Below are 24,688 nucleotides of genomic sequence, written 5' to 3'. Positions count from 1 at the left end.
TTCTTTTTAGATCTGAAAATACATTTGATCCATTTTGAATAATTTAGGGTATTTAGGGCAATTCATGTTCTTCAGAAATTGCCCCCCCCCCACGATCTGCACCCATGAACACAGACACATATTTTTGTAGTTATAATTAACTTGCAAGTAAAAAAGATTAGAATATAAATACTTTATTGACCCCAAGCTGTGGGATTCCAGTGTAACAGCAGCATTACACACAGACACATCAAAGCAGTATTATAAAAATATAATATAAAAGAAACCTAAAAAATAAAATGCATAAATGAGCAGTCAGAAGATGAAGATGTGATAGATTAGTTTCCCAGTGCAACAGCTCCACCAGTGCGCCAGTGTGGCCGACAGTAACCTTTGCAGCAAACGACACACTGAGCTGAACTCGTCTTGACCTCTTGACCTCTGGTCTCCCTCTCTCAGTGACATGCAGCACACACACACACACACACACACACACACACACACACACACACACAACACAACACAACACCACCCTGCTGCTCCCTGCAGCTGCATGAAGAAGCAGCCGGGCTGCTGCAGTCTTTCAGAGCCAATGTTGAACTGTGAGAGATGCACCAAAGCCAAATCCTTCCACCATCATCATCATGGTTGCATCCTTGCGGGGGGAGGGAGAGGGAGGGAGGGTTGACTACGAGGCAAAGTGTGTGTGTGTGGGAGAATCAGACACACACACACACGGGGCCTAGTCGCTACATCTTTTCATGAGAAGAAGCTGCGCCGCTAAACCGTCAGTAAACTGTATTTTCATTTGAACTCAATATGTATTTGAGACATTGAAGTAGGTTATGTGCAGGAAAGGGAGCTGTCGGTGCAACAACCAGCACCGAACCGGGTCTGCTGCTGGCTCCAGCTGCCCGGTGCTAGGCTAGGATGCTAACCGTAGTTAGCCGTAGCAGTAAACTTCCAGCGTGATTTCCGCGGACTGTAACAGTAAAGACCCGTTTATCTTTAACGTAATGCTGAGATATTTAATGACAATGTGCTGTAACTTAGAGGAGGGTAGCTAACGCGAGCTACGAAGCTTTACGGTAAACATTTGAAGTGTGAGCTAGTGTCGCTAATGCTAAGCCAAATGCTCAGTATAATCACTATATTGTTTATTCTGCATTGCATAATCAAGTGTATTTGCACCATGCACCGGTTTAGCAGCTGACTGCTTTGCATAGCCCTGCTGTAATGTTACACCCAAAAACAAATATGCACCAAATACACAAATGCATCTGTCATGCAGGAAGCTCAGCACCTTCCTCTGGACTATAAGTGTTATCTGTTGTTGTGTTATAATGTGCATGCTCTGTGTCACATCTTCTTCTTCTTTCTCTCTGTGTTTTGGATTTTCAGACCCGTTTTTGGTTTCCCAAAACCGCTCCGGCCCGGGCCTCAGTCCGCGGCCTAGAGTTTGAGAACAGGGCTGTTTGAGACGGAGGCACGTCGGTGTGAAGCTGCCACCCAGCCCCTGTGCGTGTGCGTGTGCGTGTGTGTGTGTGTGTGTGTGCAACCGAACCACCATCATGGGAGACAGTCGAGGTGAGGAAACCTAACTGCACTGATCTTGTTATCTGAATGCAAAAACATGAATGTCAATCAATAATTGCACCAGGAAACTAAAGTTAAGTGAAGTGCTGTATTACTATGACAGTCTCTAAGGCAACTGTTGGGCCCTGTGTTCATTCCCCTTATGTCAAAACACCATATGGTAGGGCTCATCAATTACACATTTCATTGGGTCAGAGTTTTAAAACCACGAAATGTTGATGGGCCGGACATTTGCAGCAGCCTGTTTATCATCTGTGTGTCTGTCCGCTTGTTTGTTTGTGCGTGTCTGCTCTTCTCTCTCACTCGTCACAGCTGACAAATACGTGGAATAAGTAGCTTACGTAATCTTAAAAAAACAACACAGGCACAAACAGCAGAGATACTAGGCGGTTTCTAAGAAATAAAGTGGATGAGTACACAGGAAGTGGAGGCACCACTAAACGCTGGGATGCAACGCCTGTTTTTTTTTTGGCATCCATGTTTACAAACTGGGCTGATCAGACCGACAGGCCACTGCACGGCGCTCCCCGGCCAGCTTGTGATATGCACCACTATTTTGGCATCTAGTCTCATTCCTCCTGGTGTCGCAAGTGAAACTGGCAAGAACACACACTGAGTAGCTATTATAAATGATAATGGATAGCCTATATTATGTATGATATAATGATCTGACTCTGTTAGGCCATTTGGAGGTTGCTTCTTGGCCAGATGTGTCCCATGGGCAGCCAGTTGAATAGGTGGACCACAGAGAAACACAAGAGCAATGTAGCAGCTTTGAGCCAGAAGGCTTTGAACCTCGATTCCCACATCAGGGGAGTAATGGACGATCACGCCAGTGTTGGTTACATACTCGACTTCTTTAGCCACACAGAACTCTTCACATGTCTCACTATTCACCTTGTTTTCCTTACAAATGATGAAAATAAAACATACATATACACGAAGCCAAGGCTGCCTAGTAGTTGTAGCAATTGTTGCTTAATTAGAGATAGATCAATATTTTTGTAAATAACGATTTTCACAGTGGCTTGAAATGATAATTGACCTTGCATATGTCTCACTATTCACCTTGTTTTCCTTACATGTGCTCATTCAGAGGGCTTGGTGAAATGTGTGACAGAGTTAGAGCCGTTAGACATTTATGGAGCTCTTTGAGGGAAAAATGCCTTAAATTAAGAAGAGAAAATAAGTCAGTACTTAAAAGCCTTATTTCCTTTTGTTTGTTCACTTGATAAGTGTTGCACTGGCCTCCAGGAGCCACAGTAGATGATTTATGAGAGCATGTGCTGGTTGATTTCTCTCCAGTTTGTTTTGAGGCAAGAAAAAACGATTAGACCAGAGGACAACCAAGTAAACAGCCTGAAGCAGTGAAAATGCAGCAGGAGGAAGCCAACACGATAGAACCACAGCGTAAACTAAATAAATAAAACAATTGGCATCATAAAATCAGTCCAAAGTTCATTCAGATTCAGATCACGATGCCAAAAAAAGGCTTCTAGAAAACTGAAATGTACCTCTTTCTCATGACTGCACACCAGTCAGACAGTGAACCTCACATATCTCTGGTAAAAGTCACCTCAGGTGCAACTGATGAAAAATCCTGACAAATGTGGGGAATAACTACTAAACTAAATCTTGCCTTTGGTTGTCCAGTGCAGTTTCATTAGGAATCAAACTCGGATGCTAAAAGCAAAGCACAATTGACAGGGAGCAGAAATCAACCTTTATGCTTTACATGGTGTAATGACTGATGTGTTGAGTGCCTCATCAGAAGTTACACTCAAGACAGCAAAAGCGATCAGTTGTCAGTTGTTACCAGCAAAGCTTTTTTTGCTGTTTTTATGTTAAAATTAAAAGATTAAAAACTGAGCAAACTTGCAACATTTGACTGAAATCCTGTTATTCCTAAGGACCGACCGTTTCCCTGGATGAAAATAAAACATACATATACACAGAGCAAAGACTGCTTAGTAGCTGTAGCAGTTGTTGTTTAATTAGAGATAATCAATATTGTTGTAAATGATGGTTTTCACAGTGGGTATTTGGTTGAAATGATAATTGACCTAGCATATGAGAATACCTTTAAATGATCTCTGAACCTCACCTCCATAAATAAGCGTAGCCCTTTTTTCAACACATTATGTTTATGAATGATTACATTAGCTGTTTGCCTGCTGTCTCTCATCAGATTCCCACAGCCCGGACAGTTCGTCTGTGTCCTCCCCTCCATCGGGCCAGCGCTCCCCTCCGCTGGTTCCCTCTGCAGCTTCCATGACCTCGCTGCCTCCCATCACCACCACCGGGGTCAACAGCCCCATCAGTAGCATCGGTTCCCCCTTTTCCGTCATCAGCTCTTCATTGGGCTCGCCTTGCTTACCTGGCACGCCATCAGTTGGCTACGGCCCCATAAGCAGCCCGCAGGTAAGGATTCAGAATCAGAAATACTTTAATAATAATCCCAGAGGGAAATTGTTTTTGTTGCAAGGAGTCTTCTGCTGAAGGTGCTCCTCTGCTGGGCCAGTGTGTCGTAGAGAGGGCTGGAGACATTGTCCTGGGTAGACCGGAGCCTGGACAGCATCCTCCTCTCTGCCACGGTCCTCAGGGTGTCCAGCTCTTCCCCCACAACATCAGTTTGTTCAGTCTGTTGGTGTCTGCGACCTTCAGCCCACTTTCCCAGCATGTGACAGCGAAGAAGATCGTACTGAAAACAACAGACTCATAAAACATCCTCAGCATCATGTTACAGGACCTCAGCCTCCTCAGGGAGAAGAGTCGACTCTGGCCCTTTTTGTAGACAGCCTCTGCGTTTCTAGTCCAGTTCAGGGAGGACTGTTTTACTTCAGGACTATTATTTTAACATTTATTCTGTCCATGGAGTTGATCGATTGTATTCCTAATGTTTTCTTTATCCATATTGAATTGAGTTTTTCTTATAACCAGACAAATTGATTCTCTTTGGATGTCCTCTTCCCTTAGCTTAGCTGACCGTTTGGGCTGTACTCCAGCCTCCCTCAGAGCCTCTGTTTTCTTCTGGGTTTACTTTGAAGTTTCCCGGCCCGGTCAGCTGTTAAAAACCCGTCATACCCGGAAGAAAACATAAGTTCTGAGGGGAGTACAGCCGAAACTGTCAGCTAAGCTAAGGGAAGAGGACATCCTTACCAGAATAATCAATTTGTCTGGTAAGAAACACTCAAATCATTCATGCAGTTGTTTACCTGCTCTATCTCAGGTCAGATTTTGCTTTGTTTTCCACATTTTAGTACAGTTTCTCTCATTATGTAGTAGGAGAATATAAAAAGTTAGTTCAGGAACACCTAGATATGTGTATGAGCATCCTTTACAGGCAAATACTTTCATTTTGGTTGCAGTGGGAAGTAGAAATGAACACCTTTAAACATATCAGGCTATACTTTTCTGAAATTACAATAATCACATATTTAAGTTGAGTTTTTAAAAATTCATCACTGTTTTGATTGTTGCTCGCTACAACCAAAATGACGGTTGATCCAAGTGCCGCTATAATATAATAAAATATCCAATAAATCACATGTTTAATCATAAACAGAAATGTTTCATGTAAGTAAATGTCTTTATTTTCCATGGGGGCATTCTTTTCTTTCTCCTACAGCTCTTGCTCACTCCCACTCCCCTTTCTCCTGTCTGTTTACCTTGATGTTTACGTGGTAGATGTCATGAGCTTTGTTAAGACCTCACCTTGTCCTCTTTGTTCTAACCACAGAGGTCTGTCACAGGGGGCTTAGAGAGAAGGAGAAACCAAATATTGTGTTCACCTTCACCTCTGTCCTTCTTTCAGATCAACTCAACGGTGTCCATGTCAGGGCTCCATGCAGTGAGCAGCTCCGATGATGTGAAACCTCCTTTGGGCTTGAAGCAGCTGTCGTCCCACAGCCCGGGGCCGATGCTTTCCCAGAAACGCCTTTGTGCCATCTGCGGAGACAGATCCTCTGGTGACTAAACTCCTGTTTTCTGTGCCGTCTTTGAACTAGTGCTGAACAATTTAGAGGAACTGAATTCTTTAAAGATTTCAGCCTTGAAACAAACCCATTGTCATCCTCTTGTCTTACTTCTTTGGCTCTTTTTCCTTCCTCTTCCATCGCCCTGCAGGTAAACACTATGGTGTCTACAGCTGTGAGGGCTGTAAAGGCTTCTTCAAACGCACAGTGCGCAAGGACTTGAGCTACACCTGTAGAGACAGTAAAGACTGTATGGTGGATAAGAGACAGAGGAACCGCTGCCAGTACTGCCGCTATCAGAAGTGCCTGGCCATGGGCATGAAGAGAGAAGGTGAGCAAGCAGGGGCATTATAGCACACCCCTAAGATGGCTGGTTCTCAGCCCCTTCTGCTCATGACCCTAAAAACGAGGCCGTTTCACCTTTTCACACACACAACTTTAGGGTTACATTCATAAAATTATGGATTAATTTAGGTTTTAAAGGCTGTTATGCTTGATACATTATTTGCAGACAACTATTTACATGACAGAAAGAAATATATTAACTTAAAAAGATATATTAACTTAAAACTCTGCCGTATTTGTTAGGAATAGATGGATAAGCCTTTGATTTAGTCTAATACAAACTCATATGGGAGTTGTCCACTCCGGTAGTTGGGGCTGAAGAAAACAAATATGTTAGGCTCCTTCTCTTGCAGCACTCTTCAGTGATGATGTTCATTGTTCTGCTAATTTTGCATCCGTGGAGCTTGAACACATTAGTTTCCTTTAACACAGGCATGTTTGATGAGTGGGGCTGACACTACCAGACTTAGACTTAGAGACTTAGACAAGCAAATTGAATTTCCAGCAGCTTACAAAAACACAAGGGAGGTATAAAAAAATACAGTATAGGATAACCAATAAACTCTTAGCTAAATAAAAACAGAAAGTATACAAAAACAGTAAACAATAAACTCTAAATAACGACACAACTCAATATTTATCTGAAGATAATCTGAAGTGCTTCCAATTTGACTGCCTGCTTTGCTCCCTACAACCACACCCACTGTTTCCCAGCTGGGGCTGCGTCGTTCAAGCTCAGCATTTTAAAGCCGGACATGTCATGAAGGGTCTCCCTTTCCAAAGGCCCTTACAGATGTGTTTGAGAAGTAGCAGGCTCCCTTTAGCCTGAGGGACACAACTAGTGTGTCATTTTTACAGTGTTCTGTAATCCATTCAAACACCAGTCGCTTACATAGAACCTAAAAGGTATCTCTGCCCCTTTGTGTTTTTCTTCATGCTGTCACTTTGTTTGCTGTTGATCAGTATCCGAACTCTTCAATATATGATTCGTTATTGTAAAACAATAAACCTTGAAAGAGTCCGAGGGGGTTAAATACTCTTAGATAATCGTTTTCCGCTAATTGCCTGGAAGTGTCACGTTCTTATGTGCTATTTACCAGATGTTTGTCTCCGATGGCCATCAGTCTCAGGTGAAAACATTCCAGGATTTTTACCAAAGAAAAAGCTCAAACGCCCCTCGTCTCGTCAGCAGTTATCAAACAATATTAACATAAGCTTCTTAGCACTGAAATTCACGTTTAAGCCAGTCAGTGTGAGATAATCTGCTGCTAAGTCTCTGAGTTGAGCCGTGTAGGTGAGAGCTAACTGTACCGTGAACTGTGCTTTCTCATATTAGATTACATATTAGGACTGAATGCCCCAGCACATCACAAAGCTTTTATTGTAGTTTGATCATAACTCAATTTATGTTTGACAAGTTACTGAGATGTTGTTGTTGTTGTCGTTGTCGTCGTCGTAGCAGATGCTGATCACTGTAGTCATGGAGTATTAAAGGGGAATTTCCGTACTGGTCCACCTGAATATTTGTGTCTAAGTAACAAATGGGGACAACAGTTTTTTAATTTGGTCCAGTACTGAGTGAGAACACCAGCCGTGAAACAGGCTGCAATAAAATGTCAAGGGGGGGGGATGGTGATAGTCAGTGTATGTCCACTAAAAGTGCTTGTTTTTATCACTGATGGCTCAGATTGTGATTATAAGTGTCTGTCAACATTATGGGAAGATGAAGAGGTTGCCGTATCCTGCCGTGCTTTTGTGTTCAGATGCAGGTCAACACAGAAACCTTAGTGGATAACGTTACCTCCACTCTGTCTGCAGCAGTCTCTCCACTCTTGGAACAGCATTTTTCTAGGATTTCTTCTCCTCTCTGGCAGAAATCATCCCGGTGAAAATGGTCACTGTAGTCCCGATAAGACGCAGTGTATGGACCTGACTTTGAGATCAATTTGTGGCACCATTAGCCGCAGCTTCAGCCTGTCCGTAACCAAAGTAACGTTAGTCTATCAAAAATGTGCAGATACAGAAATACTCAAAAACAAGCTATTGTTTTAATCCAAAAATATAACAAGGCATGGGAACTGGTTTCTGTTGAGAACTGGTAACAACAATTGGAACTGGAATCGTATTCGTATCAATTCCTTTTATCAATGCCGGCATGTTTTTGTGACATTTGCTTTTTACAAAACAGTGACGCTAAACTCGTTCTAACTCAACTTGCAACGAGGGGTCGTGTCAGAGAGGAAGAAAGTATGCCGTTAACCCCATGGAGGCAGATACCTGTAACCTGACTCATCAGATGGTTTTGATGAGTCAGATTAGGAAAGGGCAGGTACTTTCAAAAAAGACAATTAACAATAACAATTCCCATCCCTCATGATAACACAAAGCTAAGCTTTCTGTAACGTAACTCCAACGCCACAAACTCTCCCCGGCTGTACTCTTCTCTCTCCAACTCTCTCACTCGTGTTCCACGCCATATTTCCATAATGAAGTCAGACACTTAGTCACAATCTGAGCCTGTCAGCGGCAGGCAGACGAGCACTTTTAGTGGACGTAAATTGATGTTACGCAATAACCCATTCATTGCAATACAGCAGCCTGGTTCACTACTGCTGGGCTGCAGGACTCTCAGTCAGTACCGGATTAAAAAGTAGTTGCTCCCCTAAGTCACTTTGACACACATACATGGGAAAATGCTGAAATTCACCTTTAAGTTAACAGCGATCAAGGCGGACGCTTTCTGTGACAAATCATTTCTAAGTAATCCGCCTCCACCTGTAAACCCTGAGTCTGTCTTTTTAACTTGATCCATAAATGAGATATAATCTAAGAATAGTAGTAAATGCATCAGTGTTGATATTTGTTCCTGTGCATTGGAATGAAGAGAGCTTCAGTGATATTTGTACAATAGGGGATAGACAGAACGAGCACAGAGTGGTAGAGAGGGAGATGGGGGTGGGTAAGCCTTGTAAACACTAACCCCCTTTCCCCCTCTCTTCCTCTTTTTGTTTCCTCTCGTTCTCTCTCTCCCCCCCTCCCTCCTTCTGTAGTGGCCAAGATGAACGACAGATGTAAGGAGAAGAGGGAGGGAGGGGTGTGTGTCTGTGTCTGTATGAGTGAGCGAGAACTAGAGAGCATTGCATACGTATGAGAAGGAGCTAGGTGAAAATGTTTCTTCCATAGTTTGTTGCCAGTGTTCAGAGGTGGACCAGTGCCAGCTTTGACTCACTCCCCATGTTGTTTTTGTAACCTTTATAGATCCAGGGAAAGTCTGCTGCGTATGCACACTCTTTTAATCATCATCCTGCTTTAATGTAAATCTACTTCATGTTAATCCCACCTGGGTGCTGCCCAGTAAGGTGTCAGGTGTTCAGGAACCTTCCTTTACTTTGATGCTTGTAGAGGAAGGATACATTTCCCACCCTGATTTTCCACAGTGGCATCTTTCCGTCACAAGCCCACTTCTCAAAATTCGTGACCACTGGCACCCCTTTTCTCTTCTGTATCAAATACAGACACAGTGCAGATATATGGTGGTAAAATAAAGCCTTTCTTAATGTGCTTGCTTTGCTTGACATTAAGTGCACATAAGAGGATTAAAACGTCTGTAATCTGCTGACAGAGAAGTTAAAGAACCATAATTAATCATCAAAAGAATGCAAAATATTGTTTTTGGCAAAGGTTTTTGTAGCAAAAAACAAGTATTTGAATCATAAAGTAATCTAAAAACATCACTTGCAATTGGTGCTTCCGCTCAAATAACGCTTGCTGTTATTTATCAAACGACCCAAAACAATGAAAGACTGTTAGTTAATACACTGCTATTTTTATATAGTCTTATATATCCTATTTGGTGAACAGTGTAGGACTCCCCAATACCCCCCCCCCCCCCCCAGGTTTATAAGGTAAGGCAAGTTTATTTATAAAGCACATTTCAGCAACAAGGCAATTCAAAGTGATTCATATCAAACATTAAAAAGCAATAAGACAGCCGTTATAATAATGGGAAATAAAAACATGCTAAATGGAATAAGGCAGGTGTAAAAGACAACGTTACAGTGCAGCGTGATTAAAAGAACAGAGTTGCAGTGGACCTGTGGAGTGGGTGGTAGATGTTTGACAGTGTTTGACCGCAAAGAATTTGTAGCAAAATATTAGATTTGATTAGATTATGAAGCTCATTTAAATTAATCTGAAGGGGATAACACTCTCCATGCATACTGTTACAGGACAGAGGCTTGTATAGAACCTCAACATGGGGGGCAATGCAATGTGATTGCATGGAGTTGTAGTCATTGGATTTACATGCACTTAAATCCAATTGCTGTTGTCCTTCTGCAGTCGACGTGACAACAATAGACCTTGTTTCCTTAATCTGGGTAAGAGATTAAGAGAAACAGTTTCCTGAAATTAAATCTGCTACTACTTTCAGATTACCAATTACATTTCATTGTAATTCCCGACTGACTGTTGCTTTAAAAGAGTTAGTTAGTAATGATGATTTCTGTTGTGTATGTCTTATATGGTCCTTTTCCACCTTGGTAGTGGGCCTGAAAGAATGAATGAAAGACAGCATGAGAGACTGAATTATCATGAGTTGTAAATCTTTTGTTCTTTTCCACTATTTTCCACTTTTTCCATGTTAATTTGGTCATACTCTTTTTTTTTTTTTTTCTTCTTCTTCTTTTGTATAGCAACCTCTTTTGGTATGACACTAATATTTCTCCTCTTCACTGTCGACACATTTTCGGTTCATTTCCAATTCTCTCTGATTTTATCCATTCTGTCGTCTGGTGGCCCGTCCTACTCATCGCCTTTCCCCCTCTTGCACTACCTTTGTTTTCTTTCTGTTGTTGTCTTTAATGATGTGATATGTTCTCTACCTTGATCTGCCTGCCCTTGAGTCTGTACCCTAAGCCATTCTTTTGCTCATGCATCCTTTCTGCAACTCACCCATCCTTCCCACCCACATGTTCTCCTCTCTGCTCTTCTTACTGTTCCTCTCCCTTCTTGTCCTTCATTGTTTTTCTCCTGTGCTCCTCTCTGTCCACCCCGATCCCCCTTCCTGCAGCTGTCCAAGAGGAACGGCAGAGGAACAAGGAACGAGAGGGCGAGGTGGAGTCGACTAGTGCCGTGAACGAGGAGATGCCGGTGGAGAAGATTTTGGAAGCGGAGGTGGCCGTAGAGCAGAAGACAGAGCTTCATGCAGATGGAAGTTCAGGTGGCAGCTCTGTGAGTAGCCTGGGTGATGAAATGATTGTCAGCTTTTAGTTTATTCAGTACATAACCAAGCTTATATTTGTTGATTTTAACCATGTTCACAAGCTGTTGTATAGCTCCTCAATTATTATTATTGACATAATCACGATTCTTGATCACAAACACTGACTTTGGGAACATCATGAATTCATTTTTTAAATTTTATTTTACATATAATTCAACTGAAAAACATATAATTGGGAAAAAAAGTCGTTAAAAATGTGTAAATACATTTAAATGAATAATATAATCATGAATAAGATCAACTAAGTTGTAACACCAGTGCAGCGCCATGACCTTTCAATGTTCCTAAACATATATTCAACATATTCGAGTTAGTAACTCAGCAAAAGTGCACCGCAGTAAAGGAAAGGGGTGTGCTTGATTTACCAAACGATAAATCGAGAGCGTCAATGTGAAACGGAATTTGGCCCAATAATCTTCTCATCTCGATTATCTTGTTTCATAATCGTTGGGAGCCAGAATTGTAATTTAAAATCAAACTGGATTAACTGCCAAGCTCTCGGTTGTTGGCATGAATGAGACGGTGTCTCCTGAATATTACCAATAATCTCATAAACCTGCTTTCTTCAGCCCAACGATCCTGTCACCAACATCTGTCAGGCAGCAGACAAGCAGCTCTTCACCCTGGTGGAGTGGGCTAAGAGGATCCCTCACTTCTCTGAGCTGGCCCTGGATGACCAGGTCATCCTGCTGCGTGCAGGTAAGTCTGACTCAGCAACACCTAATGAATCGGTAGTGATTACACTTCATTTACCAGTATTTTATTATTCAATAAAACAGTGTCAACAGTACATACAACATCAATGACAGAAGAAAAAACAATTACACAGTTACTAACTTCCCATGTTGAGAAGACCATAAAGATAATTACTACATAATTTGTCAAAATTAGGACCAGGAACATTCAGTCATTTCAGGTATTAAGACATAAAACAGCACAACAGGCACTAACACTAACTCTTCAACAGGCTGGAATGAACTCCTGATTGCATCGTTCTCCCATCGCTCCATCTCGGTGAAAGACGGGATTTTACTGGCCACCGGCCTGCATGTCCACAGGAACAGTGCTCACAGTGCGGGTGTCGGAGCCATCTTTGACAGGTAACACACAGATGCATATATGCACAAACAGACATACCACATCAGCCATTTCCCCAGCACTGGAGAGGACGTGCCACCATTGTCACGTTGGCTGTGATTGGCTGAGAGACTTTGCTTCTTTCGTGGTGCCTGCAGGGTGACAGTGCATGCCGGGGAAGCTGGTGACTAATGCTTACCCATAGACATGCATGCGCACACACACCCAGTCAGTGGCGTAGTACCTATTGCAGCATTTGATAATGTGATAATGGCTGGCTCATGTACAATACTAACGGGTGCATATATAAATGGTTAGTCCCTTCAGATACGTTCACGTGATAGTCATAAATCCCATTATTGTGCAGAACGTAGTAAAGGTCATGGCTTTGTATTTTGGTTCAAGAATAATTGTTTTGTGATCTCATCTGGACTTAAAGATGTTCGTTGGACAATAACAAACCAGACTGGCTTTTCATGTTCATTAGATCCAAATGCACAATATTCCGATCAATATCATCTGTAATCTGTAGACTTCACTGCCCAGAATTATGTCAGACGAGTCAGATTTGGCTGTTCAATAAGGATTTTCTGCCGATTTGTTCCGTGTCGTGAGCGTGTGTTCGACAGAAAGCACTATCAAACTCCCTGATTGTTGAAAGGGGTTCTGCGAGTTCAGAGTGACAGTAGCGTTGACATAATATAATAATCAAACCAAGTTAGCCCCCCATGCTATTGCGTGCTAACTACACTAATAACAGATCGGACACATGCAACGTTTTTTTTTAGCTTACACTACATCGCAAAACAAAGGCCAGAAACTGTTTAGTGTTAATTTGCTGTGAGCTGTAAATTCATTTCAACATGAGGTTATCTCAGAGCCAGACCTGGCACAGCCTCTCCTACTCTGGGCCTCTGTTTCACTCAGACGCTCCCTGGGCCTGGTTTTCAGCTGCCTGTACAGGAGAGCAACGTGAAAGCAAGGAGAACTCACTCTGCAGCTACTTCTGGGCACAGAAATGTCCTCAGAGGTACACCGCACGCTGACAGACACCAAAAAAGACCGCTCGACTGGAATTTACTGAAGGGTTTCAAGTGATGATTCAAATCTTTCAGACTTTCTGGGGGCAAACCTAACTCTCTTTTTATCTTTACATCTAATCGAAGGTCACAACATTGTAAAATATGTTATCTACCACAGGCACACTATACATAATACTCTGTTACTGTGCTTTTGTATGATTGGTGGCAACAAGTGCACTTTAAGCCAGAGTAATGCACGTTTAAATCTAAAACAAGCTTGTAAGTGTGAGATCCCAGGATACTTATTCCATGATCAGTGGAAAACATTAATATGAGTACAGCCATGACCTCTTCAGCCGTCTGCATTATGGCATCTACCATCACTTCGTTCAAAGAAATCAATAATGAGAAAACTCCCATCATGACATTTTTTGTTTTTTTTTGGTAAGAGTTAACATGTGTTTCAGTAATTTAATTCAGATGTGACACCTTATGCTGTAATAAACGCTGATGCGTGATAATGGGACGTTATTGCATCACCCAGGGGTGGATTTCATCCGCAGGATTTAGTCCAGTTCTCAATGATTTTTATGTAAAACCCCAACAACATCACAACGTGTTCTTTCACTGTTGACTACACAGCAATTACATTGTTATTAAGGGTTCATTTGTTCCAGATATCCAGGCAGGTGTACAGCATTTACAGCATATACAGCTGGGCTTGTGGCAAACTGCTCAATGATCTTCCTCTGACACTTGTGGATTTCCTTATCGCACTGCTCTCTTCTAGCAGCAACCTTTTGTTCCGGCTTCGCATCCGCATCTGTTTAAAGCTACTGAATCATGTTTTATCAAGGAGGATGAATATCATAAAACATCAGGGTGTCGTTTCTTTGCATTTCTCAAGGGGAACTTCTTACTTGGTAGGCCCCTGAAGTGCAACAGTTAACAAAACAAAACAAAACTGATTTTGCAGACACAAAGAAAAACACTTCAGAAAACTCAACATTTTAAAACCTGGAAAGGATGGATACTTATGACATTTGTCATTCTAACTTTGGCGTCTTTTGTCGACCCACATCTTTAATATCTGTGTCTTTATCAGAAGTTACGTCGTCATTGCTATATTCCTTATTTCGTACAGTAGCCATCCAATCAATGACAAGAATGACAAAGACAGTAAGCACCTCTCTTTTCTAGCTTATTTTGTTTTCTGAAATGTTGTGTTTTCTCTTTTTTTGGACTTATGAGTCGTTGATTTCTGTGTTTCTGTTTTGTTAAATGTTGGATTTTGGCCACAGTTATTCACACAATAGCCACAGTTTGGTGAAACTTGCTTAAAGTCCAACTGAATTCAATAATTTCGTCATGCTTTTTGTAGTCAGAAATAATAACAGGCTGTTTTTAAATGTATAGGTATTAGTTTTTCCTTATTAAAAGAAAGAACAAGGCTGTTGTACTGTCCTTGGTGAATGTTTGTTTGGTGGCTCCTTCAACAAGCTAACATGCAGGACAAGATGTTTGAAGTTAGATGACGAGACTTTAGCAGCAAAGCAAATGTGGGTTGTTGCTCAGTGTGTGTGGCTCTTGTTCTGTGCAGCAAGCTGCTGTCTGGCTTAATGTGACGTCTGCTCTGTCCATGATCCAATGCTGATGCAAGTTACTGCTCTATGCTAAATATAGGTCGCTATCTACGTAAACGGATACCGCATCAGTCAAATGAATGCAAGACTAGGAGGCACCATCATGAAACAAAAACTTATATATATAAATATCTCTCTTTTTTTTATTTCTAAAAGTCGAGCACAAGTGATTTACAGGGCAGATATGTGTGCTGAAGCCTTTTTTATTATTATTGATCCGTCAAAATCAGTTGGACTTTAATTTACTTTTCAAGATTTGGGTTTATAGTTTTGTACTTATGAACAGTTTCATGTGTACTAATGGTTTTCCGCGTTTATGCATTTGGCTCATAAGATTTATCATAACCTCCTTTCTGCTTATTTTAAAACATGTGGATATAGTTGTCGCCGTGTGTAATGCCATGCACACATGGAGCAATATCCATGGGTGCAGGTCCCAGGAAAATTCAACTTTGAGTCTCTGAAAGTAGTTTGCACCACTACAGAGTTTCACCATGTGAAATCACATGTAAGCACTGACCATCGGTACAGCTGCAGGGCTCAGGAAACAGACAGAATTCTGTAATAACAATGTAACTGTGTAATGACATTGTAATAACACATTGTGATTGAATACACAGGGCGCACAATGCCGAGGTTGGGGCCATATTTGACAGGTAAATACGCCACTACACAAACACTTTTCTTAAACCCCTCCTCTTAAAACAAACACAGTTAAACGTTTGATGCTTTCAGGCTTTTCAGACAGTTTTATTATTAATTATTTGACCCAATCTCTCAGTGAACTTTAGGGGTTTAGATGACGATGACAAAGAACAGCACTGTATTTGGTAGTTTGTGGCTTTGACTGCTAGAAGTCTCGTCCAATCGCCTGCAGGATACTCATCTTTCGCCCATTGACGATGCTCTATGTTCTTACCAAACCATATGATCGTTGAGCCTTGCCAGACCATAATGAGTAAATGTGTGGGCGCTCCCAGGGCATTAATAGCTGTACATTGTTCCAGTGCAGGACACAGTCAGGTGAGAGTGTGTTCAGATGCCCTAAGTGATCTTTGAGCCTTTGGAGGTGGCCCTCTTCAGTTTTATAACATTAATGACATAAACTCTGGGTGTGTACCAAAAGTCACTACTACTTTCCTCCATTTTATCAACTTAATATGAATACAACAATTGAGTGTGCTGGGTGTGTATTTTAAAACAAACTTGATCTGCCAATGCACTGTATTGTGGGCTTGGGTGGTGTCTGATGATGGAGTATCACATAAACTCTCTCTAATGGCCATGACTTCGCTCCCCTCACTCGCTGGTCTGCATAGTCCTCTCCTCCCCCGTATTCCAGGCAGGAGAGCAGAAGTAGTTGTAAAAAGATGCACTTTTGCTTCACACTATTATTGTACTGCAATCTGATGAAGCATGATAACTCAAGTGGTTAAAAAACTGTACTGATATGTGGGTAAGTTGGTATTTACTCTATTCTTGCTACGTTTGTTTCTACTTGTTGCATGCATTGCTCTTGAATAACAGGACCTTATTTCCTTAGGTTTCAAGATTTGTGAAGCATTTTCTGGCCATTTCTTCATTCGTGCATCAACACTTTATTTCTTAAGTAGAACGACTTGTCAGAGATGTGTGTGGACAGAGTGGCAGTTAACCCTAAAATGAGCCAGTTTTGAATCCTATAACTATATTAAAAAAAAGGCATTAAACGTTACAACGTGGTGTATTTATTTATTTCTGTCAGTGAGAACATTTGTTTAAATCGTGTTTGGTCTCTGAACCCTGACTGGCTGACTAAAGTCTGAAACTTTACAGGAAACTATAAAGTTTTTACTCTCCAGCCATAGTAGATTTCAACATTTTTAGTTATTTGTTTTTTTCTGTCGCTGCAGAACCAGCAGGTCAGCCTTGCCCTATCTAGTTTTGACATAGAGGCATTACATTGAGATCATAAATAACAATGTGATTATGGAGTCTGGTCCCTCTGTGTTCTTACTTTCTTATTCCCTCCCTTTCTTCCTCTTGTTTTTATTGCTTTCTCTGCTTTGCTCTCTTTTTCCTTATCTTCTTATTCTATCCCTTTCCTTGCCTCCTCTCTCTTTCCAAATCTGAAATCTCCCCCCCCCCCTGCGAATCTCCTCTCCTCTCTGCAGGGTTTTGACAGAGCTCGTAAGCAAGATGAGAGACATGCAAATGGACAAGACGGAGCTGGGCTGCCTTCGAGCCATCATCCTCTTCAACCCAGGTACACAGACAGGTGGAGGGTTGAAAATCATGAGGAAAATATGAAGGACACCAAATGCAAGAGGACAAATGTATGTATTGTTGTGTGTTTCATTCCTGAGTAAAGATCATATAAATGTTCTCTGTTTTCACCTGAAGATGCCAAGGGTTTGTCCAACCCCAGTGAGGTGGAGCTCCTGAGAGAGAGGGTGTACGCATCGCTCGAGTCTTACTGCAAACACAAATACCCCGATCAACAGGGCAGGTAGGTCATAACATACAGCCATACTGAAAAGTAAGGTGTGAGGTCAGTGGTTGTGACTGGTGCCTCTTCTGCTGCTGCTCAGACATATAATAGCTTTAACATGTCACTGAAGCACAGAGCAGCAGGTTGAAGCCTGGATATGATGCAGTGGTTTCTGACCAGAGCCTCAGCCAAACAAATCTGCCTAAACCTTTTCCATGTGTCCTGGAAGTGCTCCTGTATTTTCTGGAAAGGTCAAAGAAAATGATTTCTTAAAAAGAGAGGGAACCCTGATCTGCGGTATTTTCTCACTCTACTCCCTTCGTCATCCAGGTTTGCAAAGCTCCTCCTCAGGCTCCCAGCACTGCGCTCCATTGGCCTAAAGTGCCTGGAGCACCTGTTCTTCTTCAAACTGATCGGTGACACGCCCATCGACACCTTCCTGATGGAGATGCTAGAGGCGCCTCACCAGATCACCTAGAGGAGCCAGGTTCATCCGATGCACACCAGGATTACCAACACGTTACCCCATGTTAGGTGGTTGGCTCCTCTTGTTGGGCCTCACTTAACTGCAGCACCCGCTGGCTTTAATGTACCAGCTCTCACACTTGTGTACAAACACACACACACACACACACACACACACACACACACACACACACACACACACACACAAACCACACACACATCACTGGCTAATTGTCTTCACACATGCCGATTTTAACTTGCACACATAAATTGACATGCAACATAATGAATAGACAGATAATACCGCTCTGAATGAACAGTATGCTAATACACACTCACACACACATTTTCACCATCTTTTCCCATACTCAGTTTTCCACCAGAGGGGTTACAACTCAAGGAATATATCCCCTTTGTATCACACATGCACAGTAAATGTCTTAATTTTAAGTTAGCCTTCAGTTTTCCCATTTTCATCTCAGTGGGTTTTTGCTTCCGCGTAACTGGTATACTTCCCCTGTTTTGACTTGGGTTACTTAGTTACACTGCTAGTTGCACCTCTGTATATTATATCCATCACTATGTGGTTAGTTATTCATGTCTGGTTTTAGCTTAAAATCAGGTGCGTAGCATTTCAATCAACTGTCCATCCTAAAACCAATTCACTTGTTATTGGTCAGGAGGTGTCCCACAATGGACGGGCAGACAAACCCTCCCAATGAGTTCATCCAATCTCGTAAACATTGGAATATTTTATGCTTTTTTTTGAATATTCATGCTGAAACTTGTTTGAGTTTCTATTTTGAAGTACTGTACTCATGAAATGAGAGCTTTTTCCAAGGCATTGAAACCCAGGAAAAGGGGAGTGGGAGCACTTTGTTGAAAAGACAAACTTTGTCCCTCCCACCCTGATGCGCACAGCGGGCTTTGTAAGACAAGAAGAATGACTTGAATTATTTTTTTCTTAGTTTTGAATTTATTCTTTTCTCTATTTTGGCAGTTGGTTGACATTTTAAACAGCATGAGGCTTGCAGGAAGCACAGCTTCATGCAAGACAACATCGTAGTTGTTTGTCTTTTATCTCCTTTTCCCCCAAATCCTCCTCTTGCTGGTGGTCATTTATGCACTTTTGTGAGTTGTAACTGTGTTAATGTTCCTGTTTCCTAAAAAAAAAAAAAAAAGACCATCTATTCTCAGACACCTAAGATGACCTTGAAGGTACTATGTGTAGGGTTTTCTCGTTATTGCGTTGTTATTGAAACAGATAACACTTTCTAAATAATACAGACTATGACCCGGTTTTGGCTGGCGGCAGGTGTGTTAGTCGGTGTTAATTCTGAGTGTAGCTGAAAGTCCATTATTCTTGATATGTTGCTCTCGATTCCAAAAATTTTCTTTGTATCAAGAAGAGAAAAAACTATGGTCTGTGCACTTTGAACAGTTCTGCGTATGGGCTACTTGGTCAGCCTGTATCCAGATTGTGTGAGGCATTGCTTTGCATTCAAGATGCTGCACTCTGTCCTCTCTGTGATACCAGGTGCGAAAAGATTGATTTTTCTTTTGTGCAACACAAAAAGAAGCAGCCGTGACGGCAAATGTAAAGACCAGCTGAAATGATCTGATTTAATTTCACCTGGTCATTAATCAATATCAAATTTGGCTTATCTGCAATACTTTTACAGCCCACCACTCATGGATGGATTGCTGGCTGTGAATACAGATTGGTAAACAATGCACCTATGTTTGAATTGTTACTGTAATGCAATAATGAAATGAGTCAGTGCTATATAATGAAAATCCTACACTTACTACCTGCAACTTTGAAACCTTTATTCATTGTGTATTGGCTCAGTGCTTGCGAATTTTGTACAGTAGATGTAAATAATAACAAAGGAAAGACACAGGAACAGAAACAAAGGCCCGTTCACACTCACGTGAATGTGAAATATGTGGCTCAACAAACACATTTAAAGCTCTATTGTTGAATCAACATTAGACTTGCCTCCCGTGTGAGGACACCACCATGAAATTATTATTATTATTATTATTATTATTATTATTGAGCCCAGGGCCAAACCACACCTCACTGCTGCTTTTGCACCAACTTCTGCCAATGTTTCCTCATGTTCTTGGTAATTAATTGGCTGGATTTCATTGACAATGGCACTTGACATTTACTGTGATTGAAATTTGTGGCCAACTGAATCTGAGCATAGCAGTGAAAAGTTAAATGCAGCTACCAAACGATCAGGAGATGAAGAGTAAACTATGAATAAAAACCGTCTACACATGCTCAAAGGGGAGCAATACTGGGGTACACAAAGATTTATTACCATTTGTATTAGTATTTAAAAGAGTGATGGCATTCTTATTATCATCAGCCACCACATTTAATAGCAAATAGAAACATTAATTTTTTCAGTATCATTCTACAGGGAAGAGGTACAACTGTCCTCTACCAGGTGCTAAATATATAATATGGTCTTTTAGTTTAAGACCTGCACATTTACATCAATGCAGACACAGTATGCAAGTACTCAGATAAATCATTCTCCACTCATTGAACAGGTCTGCTTAGGATGTGGGATTCCCTCTTAGATTTTCTTTTCTTTGTGTAACTGTATGAACCCTAACTTTAGTGCAGATTCCCAACTATGGAAAATGAACACCAGCCAAGTGCTTGTTTAATTGGGCTGTGGCTGTAAAGTCTTTGTGCTCTACCAGACACAACGGGTGTCTTTTGTATTTTAGAAAGCAGTTAGGCTGGTGGAGGCAATGAAAGTAGCTGGTGAATTCTGGGGTTCACCAGCTAATTTGACCAGAATGAGCGATGAGCTTCCTGCCCTGCAGTTAGTCCAAATACTTCTCAGAGAGGATCCCTGGCCTCCCCCATGGGATGTGGACTTGGGGGCTGACAGTTAGATGGCCTGTGAGACAGGTGGTTTTGTTTAACGTGTCAGTAAGTTCGTCTAATCTTAGAGTTTGGTGTTGTTTCAGTTTTTCTCCATCCATGCGAATGTGCAGCCAAATCAGCAAAGAAGTCTCCAGAAAGAAGTCGGCTGCACCATCGCTGCCTGGTTTTGGTGTTAGTTGGCAAAGAAAGCGAATGGTTCTCATCTACTAGCATTCTTGTACTGTATGTGATGCAGTACGGTTTCAGTGCTTTAGTGTAGTTGGTTCAGATGAGCTCATACTAGCAGTCTGAGTTTTGTGGCCACCAGACTTTGACATGTGTTGTCTGGATGAGAGCACAGTTCTCCTAAGCTATGGACTGAAGTTTGTGTGCAACACACTTGTTCCTCAGAGAGTAGAGTGACCTAAGAATGCTTGCTCATCTTCTGTCATCTCAGTTTCTCTGCAGGATTCTTTATTGGGAGCTTCCTCTGTTGAATGTTTAAGCCTGCTGCTACTGCATCATGTTTAAAGCTGGGGATGGGAATGATTATACAATCAGTCAAGTGCTGGAGGATCCACTAGTTTGATCCACATTATAAAAAAAGAGAGTCACACACGCTGACTGAGAAAATGCCAGCCGTAAAAATATGCAACTTGTATATTCATATTGTGGTAAACAGTTGTCATGCAATATGTGCATTATGATTCTGGCTTTTGCACATTTTAGCCTAGTCTGTTACTTAAGTTGATATTAATTGGCAGTGAAATGATTTTAAAAATTCCCATCCTGCTTATAACAGCAACGCGTTTAAGTTTTGCCATTTCTGTATTTCTTAACATTTTGATATGAGCTTAGGTCATTCAGAGGATGATCAACAGATACAGTAAACAAAAACTCTGCTGCTCAGGCAGACTGTTTTAGCAAGAGCTGATGGTTGGGTATTTCACTTTTTTAGCATTTGTTTTAGGGTTTTGTGGCCACATGTGTATGCTTTTATGCACATGTGTAATGAATCTGCAGCTATGCCTTTTGACTGGCATATACTATATAGCTTTGGCGGTGATGTGGCTGAGCGCTGTTATATTGGTTTGTTTAGCAGAATAATCAAAGTATGCACAGAGGAAAAGGAGCCAAGCTGGAGGGGTGATTAACTGGTGTGTTGACCCGATGCTTTATCAACACAACCCAGCTTCCTCCCTTCCTCCACTTCGGCCCGTCTCTACTGCTTTTCTTTAAACTTAACAAATGCTCACTCACCCATGTGGGCTGAGAATCACTGGGCTTTGCATTGCAATTACTTGTAAAATAATCCTATGATTCTTGGACTGTTTGAAAAGCATGTGAAGCTCTTCGTGGGACGAGCATTGAAGAGCTGTAAGGAAGGGATTCAGTGCTGTGTGTCCCTCATTGCTTACTTGACGGCAGAGCAGCGATGATCTGCGGTCGCCATCGGAGACTGCCGGATCACACCGCACCGCCCACAAATGTTTGTCGTTGCAACCGTGTGCACTCAAGGCAGACGCATGCTGTGACCTTTTGACTGTGTAACAGTATTGTTGTCGCCATCTTTGTTACATTTTAATGGATCACAGGCTGTGACTGAAGAGTTGATCATTGTGTGTAGATTAGATATCAGGGCGTCATTTTTACTTATTGACACCGGCCCCCTGGAGCCAAGGCCCATCACGTTATGATCACTGAGGCAGTGTGTGCTATGCAGCCTTGAAACCACCACCCTCACTGGTTCATTTATCACTGCCAAGTTGTTTGCTGATATGGCTGTTTTTAAATGCAGGGCCACTCAGTCCCCAGTGCTTGTTTGTCATGTATGTTGTGATTATTGTGCAGCGCACTAAAGAGTGTGCGCTAACCTTGGCCTGTGTAGTGCATACTAAAGAGGCCCTAATAGGAATGGAACGACAGCTCGTGTGGAAAAGGGAGGACTGGTCACTGGAGAGAGAGAGAGAGAGAAGTAGACCAGTGTGGCCCCCTCTTGGTGCTCAAGCTGTGCATTGGTGCTTTTTTTTTAATAGGGTTCCCCGACCCTTGAAACGCCTGCTTTGGTTTCCAACACACAGGGAAATGCATATATGACTGAAAAGCAAAGAAGGAAAGATTGAGCAGGGGTAGCTTAGCCCTACACCTGCTCTTCTTCACTTGCATTTGTTTGGTTGGTTTCTGCAACCAGGTCCATTGCCCCCTGCTGTGTTTTGACTGTGTTAGAGTCATGTGTGGCTGTAGCTTGATACTACCACCAATAGAAACCTTCAGAATTTGTTTGAGGCAGAAACTGTGGCTTTAATTGTAGACTCAGTGCAAAGGCCACTGGAATCCACAGGTCTGATTTGCAAGAGGCGCCTCTGGTTACATTGAATGAACTTGATGGGAGGATCAACTGAACATGATTGCTCTCTTTAAGGAGGAAGTAGATGTGAAGGGTAGGTCAGAGAGAGAAAGAGAAAGGAGAAGGGCAGAGACTCGACAAACGTGGATGATTAGGTGTTTATTCGTCGGTCGAGAAGAAAAACTAAAGCTATTTTCCGGTAGATCTAGAATCTTCCTTAATTGTTTACTCTTCCTCATAAAGAAATTCACACACTGTTTCTTTGTCTTGTTTCCTGTCTCCCTCTTCTCCGACTTTGCTTTTCATATTTTGTTCATTACAAAGTATTAAACAAATACAAGAACTGTAAAATGAGATTGGAACCTGTCCCTCTTATTTGTTCTTTTCTCTCTTTCTCTCGTGTCTGTTCTTTGTCATGTTTGTATCCTACTCCATCGTACACATGGAGCTGATTGACTATTGTGTGCTTTGAGGATTGGAAGAAGAAAAAAAAAATTATGAATACTTTTTCAGTCATTAATTCTGATTCTTCTTTCTGTTCGTTGTATCATGTCTGAGTAAAGGTTTTAATACTGTATGTGAAGTGTTTTTCATTTATTATTGTTTTCAAAAAACTGCAAAACGTTTTATTATCAAACTGCCTTGTTCACATATCCCAAGATGTAAATGAAAATCACTTTAAATTGCAGTAGTTACACCCCTTAAACACACTCTGTGGGATGAAAATTGCAGTGCACTAATTTCCTCTAGGCTCCACATAAAACACCCGCTCACTGTCCATGAAATGGATCGTCTGAACTCGGCTCCCACTTTGTCCTGGAAAAAGGATGGTGAGCTCCTCAGTCCAGCAGGACCGCAGGGCCCCGGGTGACCGCTTGTGCCGCACTCCCATCTTTCAACCTCTAGAGGGGGCACTGACCTCTTGTCCACTCCCAAGTTCCAACAACCGTGGTCTCCTGTCGCGCCACCTCCTCCGTCGTCCTCCTTCGATTGGAGCTGCGGGGTGGAGAAATTGTCCTGCACTGCCTCCCCGCCTACTTAACGCACCTTGGCCAATAAGGAAGCAGCCGAACTGAGATCAGAACATTTTCAAAGTACATTTCACCCTGCATTGGTGGTTCTATTCCCTCTGCCACATATTTAAATGTTGAGAAAGACAGGAATGTGGTTATGGGTTTGTATCTGTGTGGCCATGTAGTTAAGGGCCTCTCTCTCTCTCTCGCTCTCCTGCCATCTCCTCCAGTCTGTCTCCTCCCTCATCTCTGACGGCCTGTCCAGAGCCTAATCCAGCAGCTTTTCTTCGTCCTGGTGCACAGGAGCTACACTGAAGCCCTTGGACAGTTGAGCTCACTGTTAAGGGCCTGAGATAATGCACAGAACTCAAGTTCCTAAAAGAGCATCAGTCCCTCTGTTATCTAAGTTCTTTATACTCATATTTGTTTTTATGAGAATATTTAAAAGATTTACAACACTTATATAGGATTAGGCAGTTACTTTTATTGTACAGTAACATTTATTCATCCTTCCAATTACCCCTGTATGATCTTCTTAGATACAGTTTTGGTACAAAACAGGGTTGGAAGAGAGAAATGA

At 41.9% G+C, this 24,688-nt stretch overlaps 1 protein-coding gene across 4 annotated transcripts; it reads left to right on the top strand.

Moving 5' to 3' along the window:
* The first annotated feature begins 689 nt into the window (after positions 1-689).
* rxrba (retinoid x receptor, beta a) lies at positions 690-23,672 on the top strand. 4 transcript variants are annotated; one of them, XM_083925884.1, is made up of 13 exons: positions 690-766; positions 1,381-1,566; positions 3,764-3,996; positions 5,390-5,543; positions 5,701-5,880; positions 8,945-8,965; positions 10,966-11,126; positions 11,748-11,877; positions 12,146-12,278; positions 15,541-15,576; positions 17,074-17,165; positions 17,303-17,408; positions 17,721-23,672. In XM_083925884.1, exons 2-13 carry the CDS (start codon positions 1,551-1,553, stop codon positions 17,866-17,868), a joined length of 1,410 nt encoding a protein of 469 aa, XP_083782010.1. In that variant the 5' UTR covers positions 690-766; positions 1,381-1,550; the 3' UTR covers positions 17,869-23,672. The 4 variants fall into 4 exon arrangements, with proteins under 4 accessions (XP_083782010.1, XP_083782011.1, XP_083782012.1 ...); XM_083925885.1 differs by lacking the exon at positions 8,945-8,965; XM_083925886.1 differs by lacking the exon at positions 15,541-15,576.
* Positions 23,673-24,688: the final 1,016 nt, after the last annotated feature.

The sequence above is a fragment of the Echiichthys vipera genome (assembly GCF_963691815.1).
Source record: "Echiichthys vipera genome assembly, chromosome: 13".
NCBI lineage: Eukaryota > Metazoa > Chordata > Actinopteri > Perciformes > Trachinidae > Echiichthys > Echiichthys vipera.
The sequence above is the reverse complement of the archived record's forward strand: the minus strand, read 5'-3'. Positions and strand labels throughout refer to the sequence as shown.

Bases quoted from the DNA above. Each gene is read 5' to 3' on its own strand.
- rxrba (XM_083925884.1), top strand. The intron at 5,881-8,944 runs GTGAGCAAGCAG...CTCCTTCTGTAG, and splicing joins CATGGGCATGAAGAGAGAAG to TGGCCAAGATGAACGACAGA. The intron at 17,409-17,720 runs GTAGGTCATAAC...TTCGTCATCCAG, and splicing joins TACCCCGATCAACAGGGCAG to GTTTGCAAAGCTCCTCCTCA.